Source organism: Medicago truncatula, chromosome 3, assembly GCF_003473485.1.
Source record: "Medicago truncatula cultivar Jemalong A17 chromosome 3, MtrunA17r5.0-ANR, whole genome shotgun sequence".
In the NCBI taxonomy this organism is placed as follows: Eukaryota; Viridiplantae; Streptophyta; class Magnoliopsida; order Fabales; family Fabaceae; genus Medicago; species Medicago truncatula.
This window is the reverse complement of record NC_053044.1, coordinates 3,942,457-3,960,287: the sequence shown is the minus strand read 5'-3', so window position 1 is coordinate 3,960,287 and position 17,831 is coordinate 3,942,457. Positions and strand designations below refer to the sequence as shown.

At 35.0% G+C, this 17,831-nt stretch overlaps 2 protein-coding genes and 1 long non-coding RNA gene across 3 annotated transcripts; 2 read left to right on the top strand and 1 right to left on the bottom strand.

Moving 5' to 3' along the window:
* Positions 1-1,060: 1,060 nt before the first annotated feature.
* LOC11423024 (ATP-dependent RNA helicase DEAH11, chloroplastic) lies at positions 1,061-9,190 on the bottom strand. Its single transcript, XM_003598417.4, has 5 exons — positions 8,270-9,190; positions 3,781-6,913; positions 1,702-3,086; positions 1,480-1,604; positions 1,061-1,345 (listed from the first exon to the last, which is right to left on the bottom strand). The coding sequence occupies exons 1-3, from the start codon at positions 9,116-9,118 to the stop codon at positions 1,873-1,875; spliced, it is 5,196 nt and encodes a 1,731-aa protein (XP_003598465.2). The 5' UTR covers positions 9,119-9,190; the 3' UTR covers positions 1,061-1,345; positions 1,480-1,604; positions 1,702-1,872.
* On the top strand, positions 9,156-10,729 carry LOC112419958 (uncharacterized). Its single transcript, XR_003010124.2, has 3 exons — positions 9,156-9,867; positions 9,994-10,000; positions 10,477-10,729. It is a non-coding gene; the product is annotated as an uncharacterized lncRNA (long non-coding RNA).
* A 2,160-nt stretch (positions 10,730-12,889) lies between these two features.
* LOC11420362 (50S ribosomal protein L27) lies at positions 12,890-16,197 on the top strand. The gene is made up of 4 exons (XM_003598415.4): positions 12,890-13,022; positions 15,220-15,328; positions 15,417-15,541; positions 15,667-16,197. The coding sequence occupies exons 2-4, from the start codon at positions 15,247-15,249 to the stop codon at positions 15,904-15,906; spliced, it is 447 nt and encodes a 148-aa protein (XP_003598463.1). The 5' UTR covers positions 12,890-13,022; positions 15,220-15,246; the 3' UTR covers positions 15,907-16,197.
* Positions 16,198-17,831: the final 1,634 nt, after the last annotated feature.

Below are 17,831 nucleotides of genomic sequence, written 5' to 3'. Positions count from 1 at the left end.
TGACAGTGAGAGTTGATTTAAAGTCAACAAATAAAAATAATAAAAATATTAAGTTGGTCCATGAAATTCTAGCATGTTTCATCCTAGCTCCTCACATTATCAATATTCTAAAATGATTTCTTGAATTGCAAGATGTCAAACAAGTTAATCTCTCTATCTGAATATGTTAACATATGCATTCTAGAGATTATTCACTTAGTTTCAAATTTATCTTTGACATACCAACATAATATCATTATTAATATTTTTGCAATTTTTAGGGAACATTTTAGAATATTGATAATGTGAAGGACTAAGTTGATACTATCCTACAAATTTAAGGACCAAATTGGTATTTACTCATAAAAAAATAGCAAAAGTAAACACAAATGGACATAGGTTTTGAAAATATAGATTGTTTATGTGTGAAGTCAAATAAATTGGTTAAAAAGAAAATCAAGAAAACTATGTTTCCTTCAAGCAAAGGTTGTTTATGTGTGAAGTCAAATATATTGATAACTTATAAAGGTTGCTGTCATATTGAGCATAGTCCCTCTAATTGACGCTGAGAGTTGATCTAAAGTCAATGAAACAAAAAAGTAGCAAATGTGAACACTAATTTGTTGTTTTTATATGTTGTCATATTTAACTTACTTTGATGGATATAGTGAAGAAACAATAAAATTCAATGTAAAAAGGTCGATGAAAGGAAGATGCTAATTTGCACCCTTAAAGCTATGGCTACTTTTTTAGTTGCGTTCGCCAACATGTCACTTGAAAATGAGAGTTTTTGCATAGAAAATGGTTGGAGTCTTCTTAAGTTGTAATAAAGTCAAATATAATTAAATATTAATATATAAGGTAAAATTGTAGGATTCAATATAAGTGGGTTGCTTCAAGATGATGTTGTTTGAATGACATCCACAAAATTAAAAAACTAAAAGTAGAAATAAAATCTTTGAAAATTGTGTGTAATGAATCACCCTCACAATTTTATAATTAAACATTAGAGATAAATGTTTTTCGTGCCAGTAAATATTCTCATTTTTTATTTTGATCCCGTTAAAATAAAAACTCATTTTTCATTCATTTTACAGTATATGCGACCTGCCAATATATTTTAATCATATAAAACATATCCCTGTATTGTCAAATTTGTTCCACTTTGAACTTTGCTTCAATAGGTCTTAAAAGTGAAACAACATTTCTATTGTTTGATGTATTGCCAGCTTAAAGTTGAAAAAGTCATGACATCTTAAATTACTTGCATTTCCAACTTGTTTCGTTCATGTGAGCTTCCATTGACAACATGAAATGCAGGTAGAGGCAATATCGAAATCTCATTCCCGGCCAGATTTGCAGTGTACTGAAATGAATGATAAAAACACAAGCAAACCATCAAAAGAAGGTTCCTAAAGTATCTTTAGTTTTCGGTTTGTTTGTTAACAATAATCAAAATTTAAGAAGACTTGTAGTTTAGAAATGAGGTTTCTATTTTACCTTCAATTTATGGCTTTGATTCTAGCCATGCTTTGTTTATGAATAAACAAAAAGAAAGAACCCCACAAAGAGGCCAAACGCTAAGCATAAAATCCAACGGAGCAATTCACCTAACAAAAGGAAAACTAATACAATGCTTATAGTTAATACCAAAATAGCCAAAGCAAAACAGATTCCAATTAATTTGATAAAGATTGGAAATGAAAAGCACAATGTGCATACCTGATTCATGGCTAACACTTGCCCATTGCTTTTCTTTCACATATTTCAATTTTCTCAAGAAATACCTGCAACAGTTAATTGCAAAAGAAGCTTGGTATATATGCTTTTTCATATTTAATCTTCAATTTTCTCAAGAAATACCTAATTTTCATATGTAAATGAAATGGCAATTTAATCTACGCCCAAGTGTATAGTATCCATATGGCTATAACATTCACCGCTGGTTGTAAAGAACTCTAAGCAAACCCAGCAAATATGTTTTCCACACTTGCACTCAATGTGATTGCACCCATCTACCTTCTCAATTACATGCCCACATGCCGGGCAATTCTTAACTTGTTCTTTCCCTTTGCACCAATCCCTCAGAGAAGAATCCGGGTCATCCTTGAATTGTCGGTATCTCTCACATGAAACGTACGGATGATACTCTATATGGCACCTGGTACAAGTCTCTGAATAACATGCCCCACAAACAAATGGCGCACTAGCTGTGTCGGGATCTGCAACTCTATAGATTGAGGGGCAGTCAGGAGATGGACAAAACCTATAGGTTCCTGAACTTGAGGCTACAAAAGCTCCCAAAGAAGCCCTGAAAAGTTCTTCCAACTTATCATTTGACAGGAGAGTTCTGAAATCTACAAGCAAAATATGATTTCCACAGCCCTGATGAGCACAACGTATTGGGAAACTGCCTTGGTTTTTTATAGCAGATTCACACTGCTCCACCATACATGACTGGCAGAACAAATGACCACAACCTTCAAGCTGATATCCATCCTCAACCTCACACAAGCAAATTGGGCAACTAGGTCCAGTGTCAAATCTCTCGCTTGAAGGATTGCTTAAACGTGCAATCTCAAAAGTTATTTCCTCCACTCTTGATTTCAACTCCGAGTTACCATGACAAAGGATTGTCCGGTTGCGTGTGTTAAGCCTAAGATCTGCCCCGGGTACCTTCTCTTTTAGTCCATGAAGATCTGGCCCGAAATTCTTAACCACTTGCTTCATAAAATCAGAAGGTAGGTCCCTTCCACTCAGACAGATTACTGACTGTTTTTCGTCATGGAGGGACAAGAGAGATTGAATTAACTTTTTCTCAGCCAAAGCAATCTTGTCCGGCGAACCAAATATCCGTAACTTCATGTTGCGCCTATCAAATTGAATGTAAGTTGAAGTCGCTTTCTGTATTGAGCTTGTAAGACTAGAACCATCTTTGGACAATATGGGCTGTAGAGTGGCAGGGGTGAGGTTGTCGTGGACAATGACTTTCCCTCTCCACAGTTCTTCCAGAAGTCTCCTACCTTCTGCCACCGTCTTTGTGGCATTGGCTGTTATTTTCACTCGGTGGGAGCCATTAGGAGTTATGTCTAGTTTCCACTCAAGACCTAATAAGAAGACCAATCAGTGTCAGCGGTAAAATAGTAATAAGATTATAATGCCATTGAATGTCTCACAATAAAAATAGGATTCCAACAAACCATGAATGGCCAGTTTGTAAAATTTAACATAATAACTAATCTAGTCAATGTTACAATTGTCAAACAAAAAAATAAATAAATAAGAGGTATTAAATGGCTGATAATAGATGGTCTATACAGTTGTAAAAATGTAATTAACACATAATAATTTTCACTATACATTAATTTATAAAATAAAAATAACTTTATACACTACCTTAAATTATTTTAAGCTTAAACAAAGACTGCCTTAAATCCAAGATCATACATTTAAATGCAGTAACTACTAAGATACAAGTAAAACAAGGGGACCAACAACAACAACAAAAAACACTCCTACTCTTTTCCTTTCAGTTTTTCCAAACCTGTTATTTATTTGGGATGGGGGAAGGAGAATGAAAACATACTGCTAAAGTTAAGCTACAACAATTAATTAATTTTATATATATATATATATATATATACACTCGCAAATGAACAATAGGCATTGCGAAAATCAACACTTTTGGGGTACATGTTAAGGTGCCGCCGTGTGTGTAAATAGAAGGCTTGACTTTTGAAAAGGCATCAATAGATGAATTACAAGCATCTACAAAAGAAAAGAAGCATTGTAACGAAATACCTTCTAAATTGTTGAAACGTGCCAGCACTTTTTCCAGTTGTCCCTTAATCACATGATACACTGGAGGAGAAAATATCAAGGTGCTGTGAAACAAACGCTGGGTCTTTATCTTCTGCCAAGAATGAAATCCGGGCAACACCTTTCCATCAATTTTCTCCAAAGCTTTTGCTGCTTCTAAATGTAATCTTCCATCAAAATGAATTAAAGCATTCATCGAATAATCCTTCGGCTTAGGTGGAAACACCTGAACACGGCAAGAACTAATGTGAGGTTTTTTTTTGGGCATTAAGGGGGAGATTTCTTTTAATATTGTCTCTGCAATCATACTGCATGGTGGATTTTCAACAGCGTCTCCTCTCTTAAAGAAAAAATCTAGAATCCTTCTACTAGTAGCAGATCTTAGTATATCCAAAATTTTAGTCTCAGGAACCTCTTTGTCAAGCCCAGTTATAAGAATGTTGTCCAAATACTTATCACTGGGAGCACAACGAACATACCTTCTTCCATCTACGATGAGGTTTTCAAAATCTCTAATGATGAAATCCACGTCATTTTTATCACATTTGATTATGCCAACTGCTTTGATAGGCCTACGAAGCCAAGAAATTCTTGCTTCAACTGCAGGAAATGAAAATGTTGTATCCCCTCCCATAGCTGACTGTGAATGAACTATTTTTAGGGGCGAACCACAAAACTCTTCTCCATCCAGCTCAGCAGCTCTTTTGGCAGCATTGGAGGTCATAAATGTTATCTTGCCCCATTTTGCTTTATCCTCAACATCTTTCACCATGCCTGTGAACTTTTGCATGTCACATATACAACCAGAAGTATTTTTCTCAAAAAACATCAGGAGCTCCATTTCGTCAATTGCATTTACGTTTGGGTGAAACACATCAACACTCAAGGGAAGCTTCTCAAGTTCCAAATGCTTTATCTCAGCACCAGAGCCAAACATAGCCACGGGTGATGAGGAACCAAACCCATGATACAAACATTTTTCCATACATTCAGTGTGTAACCTCTTCTTCTCATATTGTAAAACATCATTCACCAGCTTACTAGCTGTATTCATATCATTGGAACAGGCATACAACTGAATGTGGTTCTCGTCAAAATTCACGTCAACAAATATTCTTTCATCCATACAAGCTTTCCTAATACGAGAAACATGACCGAGCAAATTTCCTTTCCCACAAAATCTCTTGAGAACATGTTTGCCAAAACCAACCAGCGTCTTTGTTTGCAACTTCTGCTCTTCCATCTTGGATACATCAAACAAGGGAGGAGGTTTAAGGCTGTATAATGATTGAAAGTCAACAGCACTCACACAGAACAAATATTCATTAGACTCTGAACGAAGCTCATAAAAAACCACCCAACTAGGCCTCTGGGAAAATACAAGCAAGGAACAAGATGGATGTAGTTGAACATGTTTCTCCGTTTGAGCTACTATGTAACCAAGTTGATTGCGTCCAGAGTACATGGCTACATTTTCAGAAAGTGAGGACAGTATAGCCTTTTTCATGTTCTTATCGTGAATAGAAGGGTTATGAGGGTCCCAGCGCCAGTAACTTGGAACAACAAGGCCAAGTTCACTCTCTAGGCAAGATTCTAACTCCAAAAATGTGTTTTGGCATCTCCTCATAGATTTGGCATTGATGCTGTTTTCCCAACACCATTTATTCTTCCAATTTTGAGGCTGGACTTCCCATTCCATGTACACAGAGAGAAGAGTAAAAAGGTCACCCTCGCAATGGCAAAATTGCACTTTCTGACAATCAGATTTTTGCTTATCACCTTCATTACCAACTCTGCAAAATACGCTTCTAGCATTGGCCATCATGGCAGCTAGGGCAATGCCTTCCCTACCCAAGGTATATTGGAAACAACCAAGAATGAGTTTACCAAGCCTAGGTTCAATCTCCATTCTTGCTAAGCGCCTACCTTCAGGAGTTAATTCATAAACATCATTGTTGAGTTTAATGGCTCCTAATTGAATTAGATTCCCGATTGCCCTCTCAATAGAGCTAGTGGATGGAGCATCCACAAAATCGAAATCCTGGACATTCTTCACCCCTAAAGCAAGGATCTTCAAAACTGCTACGCCAAGATGAACTCTTCGAATTTCGGGATCTTGATTTGTTTCCATAGACTGATAATCAGCTTCTGAGTACAGTCTATAGCATCTACCAGGCTCGGTCCTCCCAGCACGACCAGCCCGTTGCTTAGCAGAACTCTGGCTGATCCAGCAAACCTTAAGTACATTCATCCCACTGCTAGGATCAAAACGACTATCTTTAACCAATCCAGAATCTATCACATACTTAACACCAGGAATTGTAAGTGATGTCTCTGCGACATTCGTTGAAAATATCACTTTTCTTTTTCCAGGATAGTTCTTGAAAATATGAAATTGCTCTTCAGACGAAAGTTTTCCATGCAAGGGCAAAGCTACTGCAGAGGGGGCTTCAAACTTTTCACAAGCCCATTCTACATCTAACTGTGATGTAAGAAAGGCAAGAATAGTTCCTTCTTTCTCTGTTCTATGAATTTCAGTTGCCATTTTAACAACATCGGAAACATAAGGGTCCACAACAGAAGAATGAGATCGTCCTTCATATTCAGATGGAACATATCTCACCTCCACAGGGAAGTTTCTCCCTGGCACACGAAAAATTCCACAACCATAGAAGTAATCAGATAACTGCTTTGCATCAGCTGTGGCAGACATGATGATAAGCCGCATTTCAACCCTCTTAGAAAGTAAATTCTTTATCAATGCCAACAGTAAATCAGTATTTATACTCCTTTCATGAGCCTCGTCCACTATAATACACGAAATCCCAGTAAAATTTTTATCACTCATGTAGTGCTGCAATAAACAATGATCTGTCATGAAGATTATCCTGGAATCGAACTTGTTCCAAGATGAAAATGAAGAATAACACTTGATTGAACTGTCTTCATAACATCCACCACTTTCTTCCCGGACCCTTTCAGCCAATGATTTTGCAGCAATCCTGCGAGGCTGAGTGCACACAATTGACTCATTGGCCCCAACACCCGAATCAGCAAGAAACTGCACTAATTGAGTACTCTTCCCAGAACCTGTCTCTCCAATCAACACTGTTATCTGTACATGCATACACTAATCAGATGAACAAGAACAACAAGATCTCTAAATATCAACATAATCAATAGTATAAACCGGCAAAGAGCAAAATTAAATTTTCAAATTTGTAAAACTTGCATCTCTTCCAATGAACACTACACAAGAAAGTCTTTAAAAAAAATTAAATTACTCTACAAATTTATAATTAAGCCCCTGAGCTTTTTAATAATTTATAATTACCTCTCTTATTTTTAGCTTTAATTTTAAAATAGTCTTTAATACCAAATTAAGTCGAGTCAAAAGGAGTCTTCAATTATATAGTACTTTTTGAGTTCATACATGATTGACCTACCCCAATGATGACTTATCAAACCTATAAAAATTGGGTCATATACAACAACGACGACGACGACGACAAGCCTTATCCCACTAAGTGGATTCATATAAGAATCTAAAAATAGAATGCATAAATTTCAAGGAATTAAATGCATGAATTTCATGATAATATTTACATAGCATTTAGTTTACTAACATGTTCCTTATGTTAATGTTAGCATTTGCCTGAGAAAGGACTATTTTAAACCTTCAATGTATCAAATGTGCAGATACATTATGTATCTCTTTTGTTTGTAATTTTATGGACGAAATTGACCAACAATTAAACACATGTGACGCTAACAAAAGGAGCAACATGACTAACTAAAAAGACACTTGGGAACATGTTTATTATACTCTTGATACATTAGGGTGCGTTTGATTTGCTAGAAAACAAACTGAACTTGACAACTTTTTCTCCTTGCCCTTTTTTATTTAGGAACTAGTCATGGAACTAGACAAAACAGGTAACAAGGGACTTGACATAAACATGAATTGTTTTGTCCTTACTAAACCATGGGACAATTTTTTCTAGATAACAAACTATCAAAAATAGAAAAATAGGTATTTTATGTTCCAAAATAAAAAATAGAAAAATATTATCTCTATCTAACTATCTATGCACAATACAATTCATAGTTTAGTACTGTCATTTATGTCCCGTTTTCATTGTTTTGCGAATCAAAGACACCCTTAAAAAATATCTTACACATTTAAACACTAAAATGGCTTAGGTCATGTTTGGATTGAGCTTATACAAAACAGCTTATGTAAATAAATTAGCTTTTATTTATTATTCATAATCTAGTTAAGGTAGTTTATGAAAAAACAACTTAAGAAGGTAAAGTTTTTGTTAGTTCTAACTTATGAATTAATATAAAAACTTATTTATTTGCATAAGCTATTTTTCATAAGCTCAAAATAAGATCAATCCAAATGGGGCCAGTACCATCTTAAAAAATTACTACTTTTTCAAGCTTGTATAGAAGAAATATAAGGTACCTGTTGATGATATATTTGCTGAAGAATTTCCTTCCTATAAGCATAAATAGGCAAACCATCTTCAAGTCTCCTCCTTTCCCTAACAATAAAATTACAAATCTTCTCCCAATCAAACCTTTCACCAAACCTAATCACATTAACATCATCATCATCATCATTATTATTATTATTTTCTTCTAAATACATCAAAATATTCTCCATAGCATATTCAAATTCCTTTAATCTTTTCTCAACCAAATTTTTTTCACCATCAAGCATTTTTTTTCTATCAATATTCTCATCTTGAACCCTAACTGGAAAAGGTTTACCTAATAAGCTATTAACTTCTTTAATCTCTTTTGATAAACGATCCCATTCTTTTATCCAACGGTTTATTTCTTTTCCTTCCATTAGTTCTTTCACATGGCTCATGAATACGCTTCGGAGACGAGCTTTGAGTTCGTCTCCGTGTTTGGAATTGTCGGAGTTCATTTCGATGAACTCGGGCGATAATTCGTGACGGCATTCTGATAAACGTGATTCCCAGAACCAAACGACGGCGCTGATCGCATCTGTTCCGTTATTGAAATTGAGAGAAGCAGTGATGCTTTCGTTTGGTTGGAATGAAAATTTGTCAGGATTTGGTTTGCAATCGGCGATCAGGGTCTCGATCTCTTCACGGCGGAGGTTAAGGCGGTGGGTGAGGCGGAGGTTGACGATGAAATAGGGGAGGCGGGGGCGATAATAGAGGTGGTTGGATTGGAATCTGGGGTTCCAGTGATGGTCAGCTCGCCACGGTGGTTGACGGCGGAGATAAGAGTCATGCCGGGTGGTGGTGCGGTGGTTGGTGGTGGGAAAGGTTTTCTTCATCAGGGATTAAATAATTAAACCCTAATTTTAACCCTAATTGTTTTAAGTCAAAAACAAGTAAAAGTAGGTTGATTCTCACTAGACTTTGATTAAATAGTTTTTTTTTATTGATTAAAACTTGATGTCCAAGTCTTAAATAGAGTTGGACAAACACACGACGACTCAACCTACGAGTAACTGAAAAAGAGCGAAACGGGTGGTCACGAGTCAGCAAGTTGAAGGCAAGTTCGAGTGGAAAGATTTAGATTGCGGATAACCAAACCTCCATGTATATGGTATATCAAGCGACGTCGTTTTGATGTTAAACGCTTGCGTTTTGATTTTTAGGGTTTGCATAACCCATTCATTCGCTCAAACTCGATCTTGTTGCCTTGCCTCCTTAGATTCTCTCACTTCACTAACAAAAACATGGAGGCTGGTCTTCAAGCTCTATCTCACTCTGAGTCACGAACACAATCGTAGAACCTTCAGTCATCGTCGTTGTTTAACTCGCACTCACCACCACATCTAGCCCTCACGACTCACTCGATCTACGTAGAAACAATTTCGAACCCAGATCTCGATCTTTCATTCATCTTGTTGACTCTCTCTATGTGTAACTACGCTCAAATCAAAGGTCATATCTTCTGCTTTTAATGTTTGTCATTTTTTTTTCTAATTTTTTTTTCGATTTAGGGTTTCTGACCATTTGCTTTTGTTTCTTGTTTCATGATTCACATCTCTACTCTGCATATGTTACAAATCTAAAGGTAAAATCTTCTGTTCTTAATGTCTACTATTTATTTTATTTCTTGATTTAGGGTTTTTTACTATTTGTTTTTGTTTTTGTTTTTTGTTTCATGATTCACATCTTTGCCCTCCATGATCTGCTGCAGAATGAAGGTACATATTTAGACTAAAAAAAATTATTAGGTTTTGTCCCTTGTTTTAGAATTTAAGATACACGTTCACACTAAAAAAAGTTAGTGTTGTTTGTCCAATTATTTAAAATGAAAATAATTCATTAATCTTTTCTTGGTTATATTGATAATATTCAATAAGTGTCATACCATAAAAAGTTTTCTATAAAAAAAAATTCTTAGCTGATTTGGAGAAAACTTGGTTGACACTTGAATCATTGGTACATTTTTTTTTTAAAAATACTAAGGATTATATGTCAAATAGGTTATTGGTTAAAACTTTAGAACTGATATCATCTAATTGTGATTATGTAGAACCAAAAGTTTAATTTGAGTGAATTTGTGCGTTCACATTTGTTGAAAATACATAGGTATTCTTGCTCAATGTCTTGTGGTTTGAAATTGATTCAATATTTTCACCGTTTTCATGTTTGTGGTTTACCGTTTTTGCATCTGCAGCTTTAATTAAGCATGCCAATGTTGTCTATGGATGATGTTAAGTTGCAAATTTGCTTTGAATCTTAAAGCATCATGATCCATTTTACTTTGGATGATGTAAGTATTTTATCATGTTTATTTTATCTAGTTTGTTGATAAAATTATAGTTTATCAAATATCTTGTTTTTCATGGTGCGATGGTGCCCCATTGTGAATTAACTTGTATAATGCATACACCTACATCTGTTACATAGTTGAATTATAATGACTTTTCTTTCCCCATCTAGATGACTGTATTAAATTTTTAATATTTACATTGGTAAAGATGATTTTAAAATTTCAGTTTTAATCTAGTATAAATTTAAATTTCATTGTTATGTTTGATAATTTGAAAGTTAATCAACAATTGATACATTTTTAATTTCAAACACCTACTTCAATTTTTATTCATAGACGATTTCGCAAAATAAGTTAAAAATCAAGATAAATTAAAGAGTTTTCAACTTGGTAGATTTTGGCACCATTTTTATAATAAAAAAACACAGTAAGTTTGATAAAAAAAATTAAAAATTTCAATTGGGTTGACAATGTCAGTTTGGGTCAAATATGGTCTAACCTAAATATAATCGTTCGTAGACCTAAAGAATTCATAAACCCAAACCCGCACCAGCCACACATCACTTTGAGGTAGAATTGGGACATATGTCTCAACATTTGGTTTGGACTAGGTTGCTATTATGGGTCCGAACCCGCCCCGTGTCCACACCTAGTCTTAAGTAGGCATTAAAAAAAAGTTGAGTTTTTTTCGAATATCTTTCCCTACCTTACTCATCTCTCGCGCGCCCTCGAAATGACTAATTTTACTTCTGCTCGAAAGGAACCTTCTTCAAGGAAATAGTTCTAATTGACAAACAGGAGCAAACATATTAAGTCAAGACAGTTAGATAAACACAAAATGTGGAAATGCATAAATGATATTCATTGAATTAATAAACTAGAGAAATATCTCAAAGACTCACCTAGACATGAAACTTATGTGATCAGTTCGTCATCAATAATTATGGCAGGCACGTGAGCAATTTTACACCACTTCTTCCCTCGCTTCCTCCGCAAACTTGCTTCAAGTAATGGACATGAGTTTGGGAGCGTTAACAATCTCAAAGTTTTTGGAGAGAAGTGAGATGTTGAAGCCACTTCCCATCGATGCTTGTATTAATAAGACCACAAATGCATAGTGTCATGAGAGATGCAGGTAGCAATGGCACCATCAACGAGTTCACCGTATCATTACCGTTAATTTGCAACACAAAAAGACAAGTGAGTTGTTCCCAATTTTGCTCAGTATTCCACATAATCCCTCCAACAGAGCCAACAGTCAGCTCATGTAAACTGCTAGGCAAATCATCTACGAAGATTTGGTAGATTATTAATTTCCATTTCTTGAAGGCTAGCTTTAGACTGTTCATTGCTTCTGGCAGTGAATAAAGCTTTTCACACTTCCACAATGCAATATAAACAAGGTTTGAAGTCGCCAATCCACCTGAAGGAAATGACTCCAGTTCATTATAGTCCCATATTTTAATGCTTCTAAGATATGAAAGACTCTTTTCTAATGCATTTTCTGCAATTGATATCGATTTCAAATTTCTACAGCCCTCAATAAACAGACTCTTGAGAACAGGGAGAGCACCCAAGTTAAATGATATCATTGAATTATAGCTATAAGATATTTTCAATTCCTCAAGTGATGTGTAATTGTCCAAGTATTCATGAGGAAGGAATGTTAGATTCTCACAGTTACATATTATGAGAAATTTCTACGTATTTGGTAGACCGTCTGCTGGGAAAAACATCGGAGACGAAAAACCATCTATGGTAAACTGTTGAAGCGAATTAAAAGGGAACATCAGTAGCCTCAATACATGATTTGATGAAGGCATTTGGAAGTGATAACTAGAAAAATATTTTTTTTATAAAAATGAATAAATTAATTTTTTTTATCTTAGAAAATGACATTATATACCCATCAACAAAAAAAAAAAATTATAAATAGTCAAATTAAATAAAAGAGTTTTTTTAAACAAGTAAATAAAAGAGTTTAATGGTGGTGGGTTGACAGCCCAAAACAATTTTGCACAGCACGACCGATCAAAACATTTTTAAATTGTCATATCAATTAAATTATTGCTCTAATTTTAATTGACGTGACAATTGAAAATATTTTGATCAGTCATATGTAAAATTGTTTTTGACAATCAATCCACCACGATTAAACTATAAATGAAACTAATATCTTGTAAAAAAACATTAATATGATGATTATGAGTATTTTTTTATTCTAGTACCGTAGATAGATAATAGCTATAGAATTTAAAAAGAAAATATATATATATATATATATATATATATATATATATATATAATAAGCTATAGAAATTCACGCCATTTCCTTGATCCTCTTTTCATTTCAAGTGAAAACCCAGGAAATCAGTTCCCCCGCCGGAGAACAGCCAACACCGCTGCGGCTATCTTTTCGTCACCGTCGCTTTCTTCCTCTTCTCTCATCGGTAAGCTCTCTTCATCATCCTTCTTCATTTATCTCTTTTGTGTATTAAAAGGTTCATTTGATCAATTTTATGGTTTTCCCTCTTCTGGTATAAACCTTAACTCTTCAAATCTCAAATTGGTGCTTTCACTTTCATTCTACACTGTTCTATTTGCATCTTCCCTAAAAAAATTATGATTAGCCTTATCTTCCTTAATTTGCATCTTGTGCACATTATATGTTTGATAAAATGCCACAACGGCTTTTACTTCAAAATGTTTGTCACATACTATTTTTCTAAGCTACGTATCTATGCATTCTTTTTTTTTCTCTCTATCATTTTGATTGATTAATTAGTTGCTTTGTGTCTATTCAGTTAACTGTTATATCGTTTTTATAATTTCAAAGTTGAATGTGGGTTTTTATAAAGCTTGATCTGTTTTTAAAAGAGTTTTGATACTTCTGCTGTTTGGTTTTTAGGCATTGTGTTAGGAGTCTCACATCGAGTAGATTTAAATGCTTGATGTGGTACTTAAGCTACGAGGCTCTCCCACCATTTGGACTAGTCTTTTGGGTTGGGCTCTCCTCATGGGCTTAAGTCCTAACACATTGTTTGTGTAAATGACATGTGGTAAGATTAGAGAAAGTTAGGGTCGCACGTATTGTAGAAAAAATAATAGAAACTTGGCTTAGATGGTTTTGGCATGTAGAGAGAAGACTTGTAGATTCTATAGTTAGGAGAGTAAATCAGATGGAGGATAATGAAATCAATTTCATTAGAGGCATAGGAAGGCCTAGAAATATTCTTTAGCCATGGTAGAGTACCAAAATAAATTAGGCTTCAAGAAGATAGTGAGTGAAAGAAATATTATTTTTTTTGTTTTGATAAATAATGAGTCAGAAAATATGTTCAGAATGAAAAGAACTTATAATAATGTGCCTTCTATAAACAAGTCTTATGTTATCAGATTGACATGAAACCGTGAGAGAGGATGTAGGAGAGATGGGAAGGTACCAGATTTTTTAATGTCTAAGACAGGGCCCATTTGGATTGGCTTATTATCGAGCTTATGCAAAAAAATAAGCTTTTATGTTTTGTTCATAAGCTTGTCAAGGTAGTTTATGAAAAAACAACATATGATGATACACTTTTCATTAATGAGAACTTATGAATTAACATAAAAGCTAAGCTATTTTTCATAAGCTCAGATAATTCAATCCAAATGGGAGCCTAGTGCAATTGAATCTATTTCTCCATGTTGTTTTCTTTGATTTGTGCTGACAACACGAAGAAAGGGGATTTGCATTTGCTAGAGATACATTCTTCCAAAAGTTTTTCCAGATTGCATAGTACTCCAAATTTGCACGGGGCTTTCAAGGTTACTTGATAGTGGACTTTTAGTTCTTCTCAGTTCTTTCAACTTCCCATTTTCAGCTGTTCTTTGAACTTGTACTTCTACACTTTTTTTAAAATTCGGTATCCGGTTCAAGGACCGACTAATCTGAGGGGTCCAATCCCACTGTCAACTTGTGGGGAGCATTTAGAAGCTAGAGCAAAGCTCTGTATGGACAAGTCCACCGAAATTCGCACCGACTAATCCAATTTTTTTTTATGAACTTGTATGTACTTTTACACTTAAGTCTCTGCCTCGGTTGGTTATTTTTGAGTAATATATGGTGGTTTCTGATCCAGCTTGTCTTTGATATACAGACCAGAACATCATGAACGCTTCAAGTATATGTTAATATTTTTTTTCCATCACTCATTTTACATAGTTCCTATACAATGAATCAATGTTATTAGATATGGATTTGAACTTTTTGGTATTTTCCGTTTATCTGGATGATATTATTGGCTCAATCATTTGCTTCATTGGTTTCAACAGTGGCGGTTGTAGGATCAGTTATTGGGTTAGCCATTTTTTTCATAACTTTCCAAGTCTGAGGGGCTTTTGCTGTAGAGTTTATTGATAGCATTTAAGGTTAATGTTCATGAATGGTTTTTATTTTTCAAAACAACCTTTATTTTTTTATGAGACATCTTATCTTAATTATAATTTCTGGTCTTATTAAATATAGAAATACCCTGTAATGATCACGGGTGAATGAACTGCCATGACCACAATTGCTTCAATATGTTGTTTGAAAGGACATCATTGATTAACTTTCTGAGTATTTGATTTTTTTTTCCAACGCTGTTGTACTATTTTGTGTTTCAGGGATTGTCATTATCGCAGAAAAACAGCATGAATTTTGCATCATCGTTGTGCAGAAGATTGAATATCAAGGAACTTGTGACAAATGTTCCTGTCTACAGAAGCACTGCCGGTATACCTTAATGATCCTATGTTGGCTATTTGTATCATGACTTTCAGAAGCAAGCTAGACTAATGACTTTTTAAACTCATTATTTTAGATGTTTCTGGAGAGGGGTTGAGTCTAGTTTTCCGCCGTTGGGCTACCAAAAAGACAGCTGGGTCCACAAAAAATGGACGCGATTCAAAACCTAAGAACCTTGGAGTGAAGAAATTTGGTGGAGAGGTAAGAGATTTATGCTTCAAGTTTATGACATGCAATTAGTGGGAGAGGACTGAACCTGGACTTTCTGAACATGATTCATTTTATTCACCATGAAGAGACTCTTTCTTATTTTTGTTGTTATGCAGAGGGTAATACCTGGAAACATCATTGTTAGGCAACGTGGTACTCGTTTTCATCCAGGAAACTATGTTGGATTGGGGAAAGATCATACTCTTTTTGCTTTGAAAGAGGGATGGGTGAAGTTTGAACGCAACAAGCTGACTGGTCGCAAGTGGGTGCATGTTGAGCCTAAGGAAGGTCATGTCCTCCACCCCGTGTTTGCCGATGTTTCTGCATCTGAACCAAAAGTTGGTGTCGCAATCTGACCAAGTTCACGCATGATCAAAGTTTTTATCAGTGATCAATTTTTTTGGCTTATGTGAGCTCCTAAATGTTCCAACTCTGAAGTGTGTTGTTTTTCACATGGTTTTCTACTGAGAGCATTTAATGGGTTGATTCTAGAAGGAATTAGTAGTTGGTGCTTCAGTTTTATGCCATTTTTTTATTTGTCAAAATGTTATATAACCAATCAGTTGGTTAACATTTGTTTTGGTTGAATAGTTGTATAAAGAGGTATTTGCGGACCTAAATAATTCCTTCGATTTTTAACCTTTGAATAGTTTTGGTTGAGCTTGACAACAAGACAATTTAGATTTTGTTGGTTCAAAATCTCAGATGGCATTCATCAGTTTAACCATGAATTGGTCAAATGAGGAACCAGTGAGGAACCAGAGTGATTTGAATGTGTTTTATGAATTTTTACTTTTTATGATTCAAATTATAAATTCTGATAAATCATGGAAATTGTTTGGATTATATAATCCGAAAGAGAACAAAATTAGTAATTTGGAGGTTAGTAATTTGGAGGGCACGCGAGAGATGAGTTAGAAAGAGTTTGAGTGAGACAACGATGAAGAGAGAATCAAATTGATGAGACCGAGGGTGCTTTGGTTTGCAAAACAGTAAGTACTGAACATAACAGTACAATGCAGAACGGCACAAGGCATAACAACACATGACAAGTTTTTATGGTATTGAATAATTTCTTGTTTTATATGATTTTTGGGGGACAAAATGCTATTTTGGTGTTTTAGAAAACTTGTACGTAGGACAAAAAGTTGTGCTGTGGTTTGGTGAGGGACAAAAATTTCAGGTTTTGTCATGTCTCTTGTCTCCAGTATGTTCTGTCCCTGAAACAGTTTTACAAATCAAACACCGGACAACTGGAGTTGTTCTGTCTTGTCCTTCATTTTTTAACAAATCAAACGCACCCCGAGGGAACAGTCAACGACAAGTGTGAGAAGGCGAGGGTGAGAGAACAATATGTCAATGTGTGTCTCTTGTATTAGTAGAGTATCAATGGAGGCACACTTATGTAGAAAATAGTTTACAGAGGACTTGTGTGGAAACAATTAGGAATTTCATTCTATCATTTTTATAAATTGTTGCTGCTGATGTTTTGCCTATTACGTCCATTCTTTTCTTGTTAGTCGTTTTTAGTTCAGTTCTTTCAATCAATTATTCTAAACGTTTACTATTCTTATCATACCCAAATGGTCCTGTAAAAGTGCACTTAAATTGCATATTACAGAGTCAACTTGAAGTTCAACAAAGAGTTGAGCTGTAGAACATAATCCTAAAAGATAACCTAAAAGGACAATAAATTTCTCCGAAAATGAGTTGAGCAGCATCATTATCAAGAAAAAGCATATAAGTAAAATCAAATGATTCTTTCTCTGCAAAAAAAATCGCAACATTATTCGTGTATATCACTAATAACGCATCGTCTCCATAATTCAACCTGCCTTACTTGTCTTCGAGTAATCTCTAACCGAATAAACATCTCTTTGACGGTATTTTAGTATTAATCTGCAATCGTCGTTGAAATCATCATGCAATTGCAGGCTGCACAACAACTGGTAACACCCTCTGACAGTGAAACCTGTGCCATCCTCGAATCTCCAGCCGAACCTATCTTCCACACCGGTCTGCAGATCCATGCCATAAGTTTTGACACCAAATCTTTCACCTCCAAAGGTTCATTCTGATTCAGGTCGTGAAGCCAATTCTAGTTCCAATCATGAGATCTTCCATCACAGATTCTTTTCTGCGCTATTGAAACGTTCTTATACAAGCACAAATAAATCAGGATATTCATGGGAGAAACACGATACCCTAGCCACAATTCCTTCTAAAATGCAGTATTTCCCCACTTCCTACATTTCTTCTAATCGTAATTCTAAACCAGTTT

Coding starts and splice junctions, on each gene's coding strand:
- LOC11423024 (XM_003598417.4), bottom strand. CDS start 9,118: ATGAAGAAAACCTTTCCCACCACCAACCACCGCACCACCACCCGGCAT. Junction 6,914..8,269: donor AGCAAATATATCATCAACAG/GTACCTTATATT, acceptor ATGCATGTACAG/ATAACAGTGTTGATTGGAGA. Junction 3,087..3,780: donor ACGTTTCAACAATTTAGAAG/GTATTTCGTTAC, acceptor TCTTCTTATTAG/GTCTTGAGTGGAAACTAGAC.
- LOC11420362 (XM_003598415.4), top strand. CDS start 15,247: ATGAATTTTGCATCATCGTTGTGCAGAAGATTGAATATCAAGGAACTT. Junction 15,329..15,416: donor TGTCTACAGAAGCACTGCCG/GTATACCTTAAT, acceptor TCATTATTTTAG/ATGTTTCTGGAGAGGGGTTG. Junction 15,542..15,666: donor TGAAGAAATTTGGTGGAGAG/GTAAGAGATTTA, acceptor GTTGTTATGCAG/AGGGTAATACCTGGAAACAT.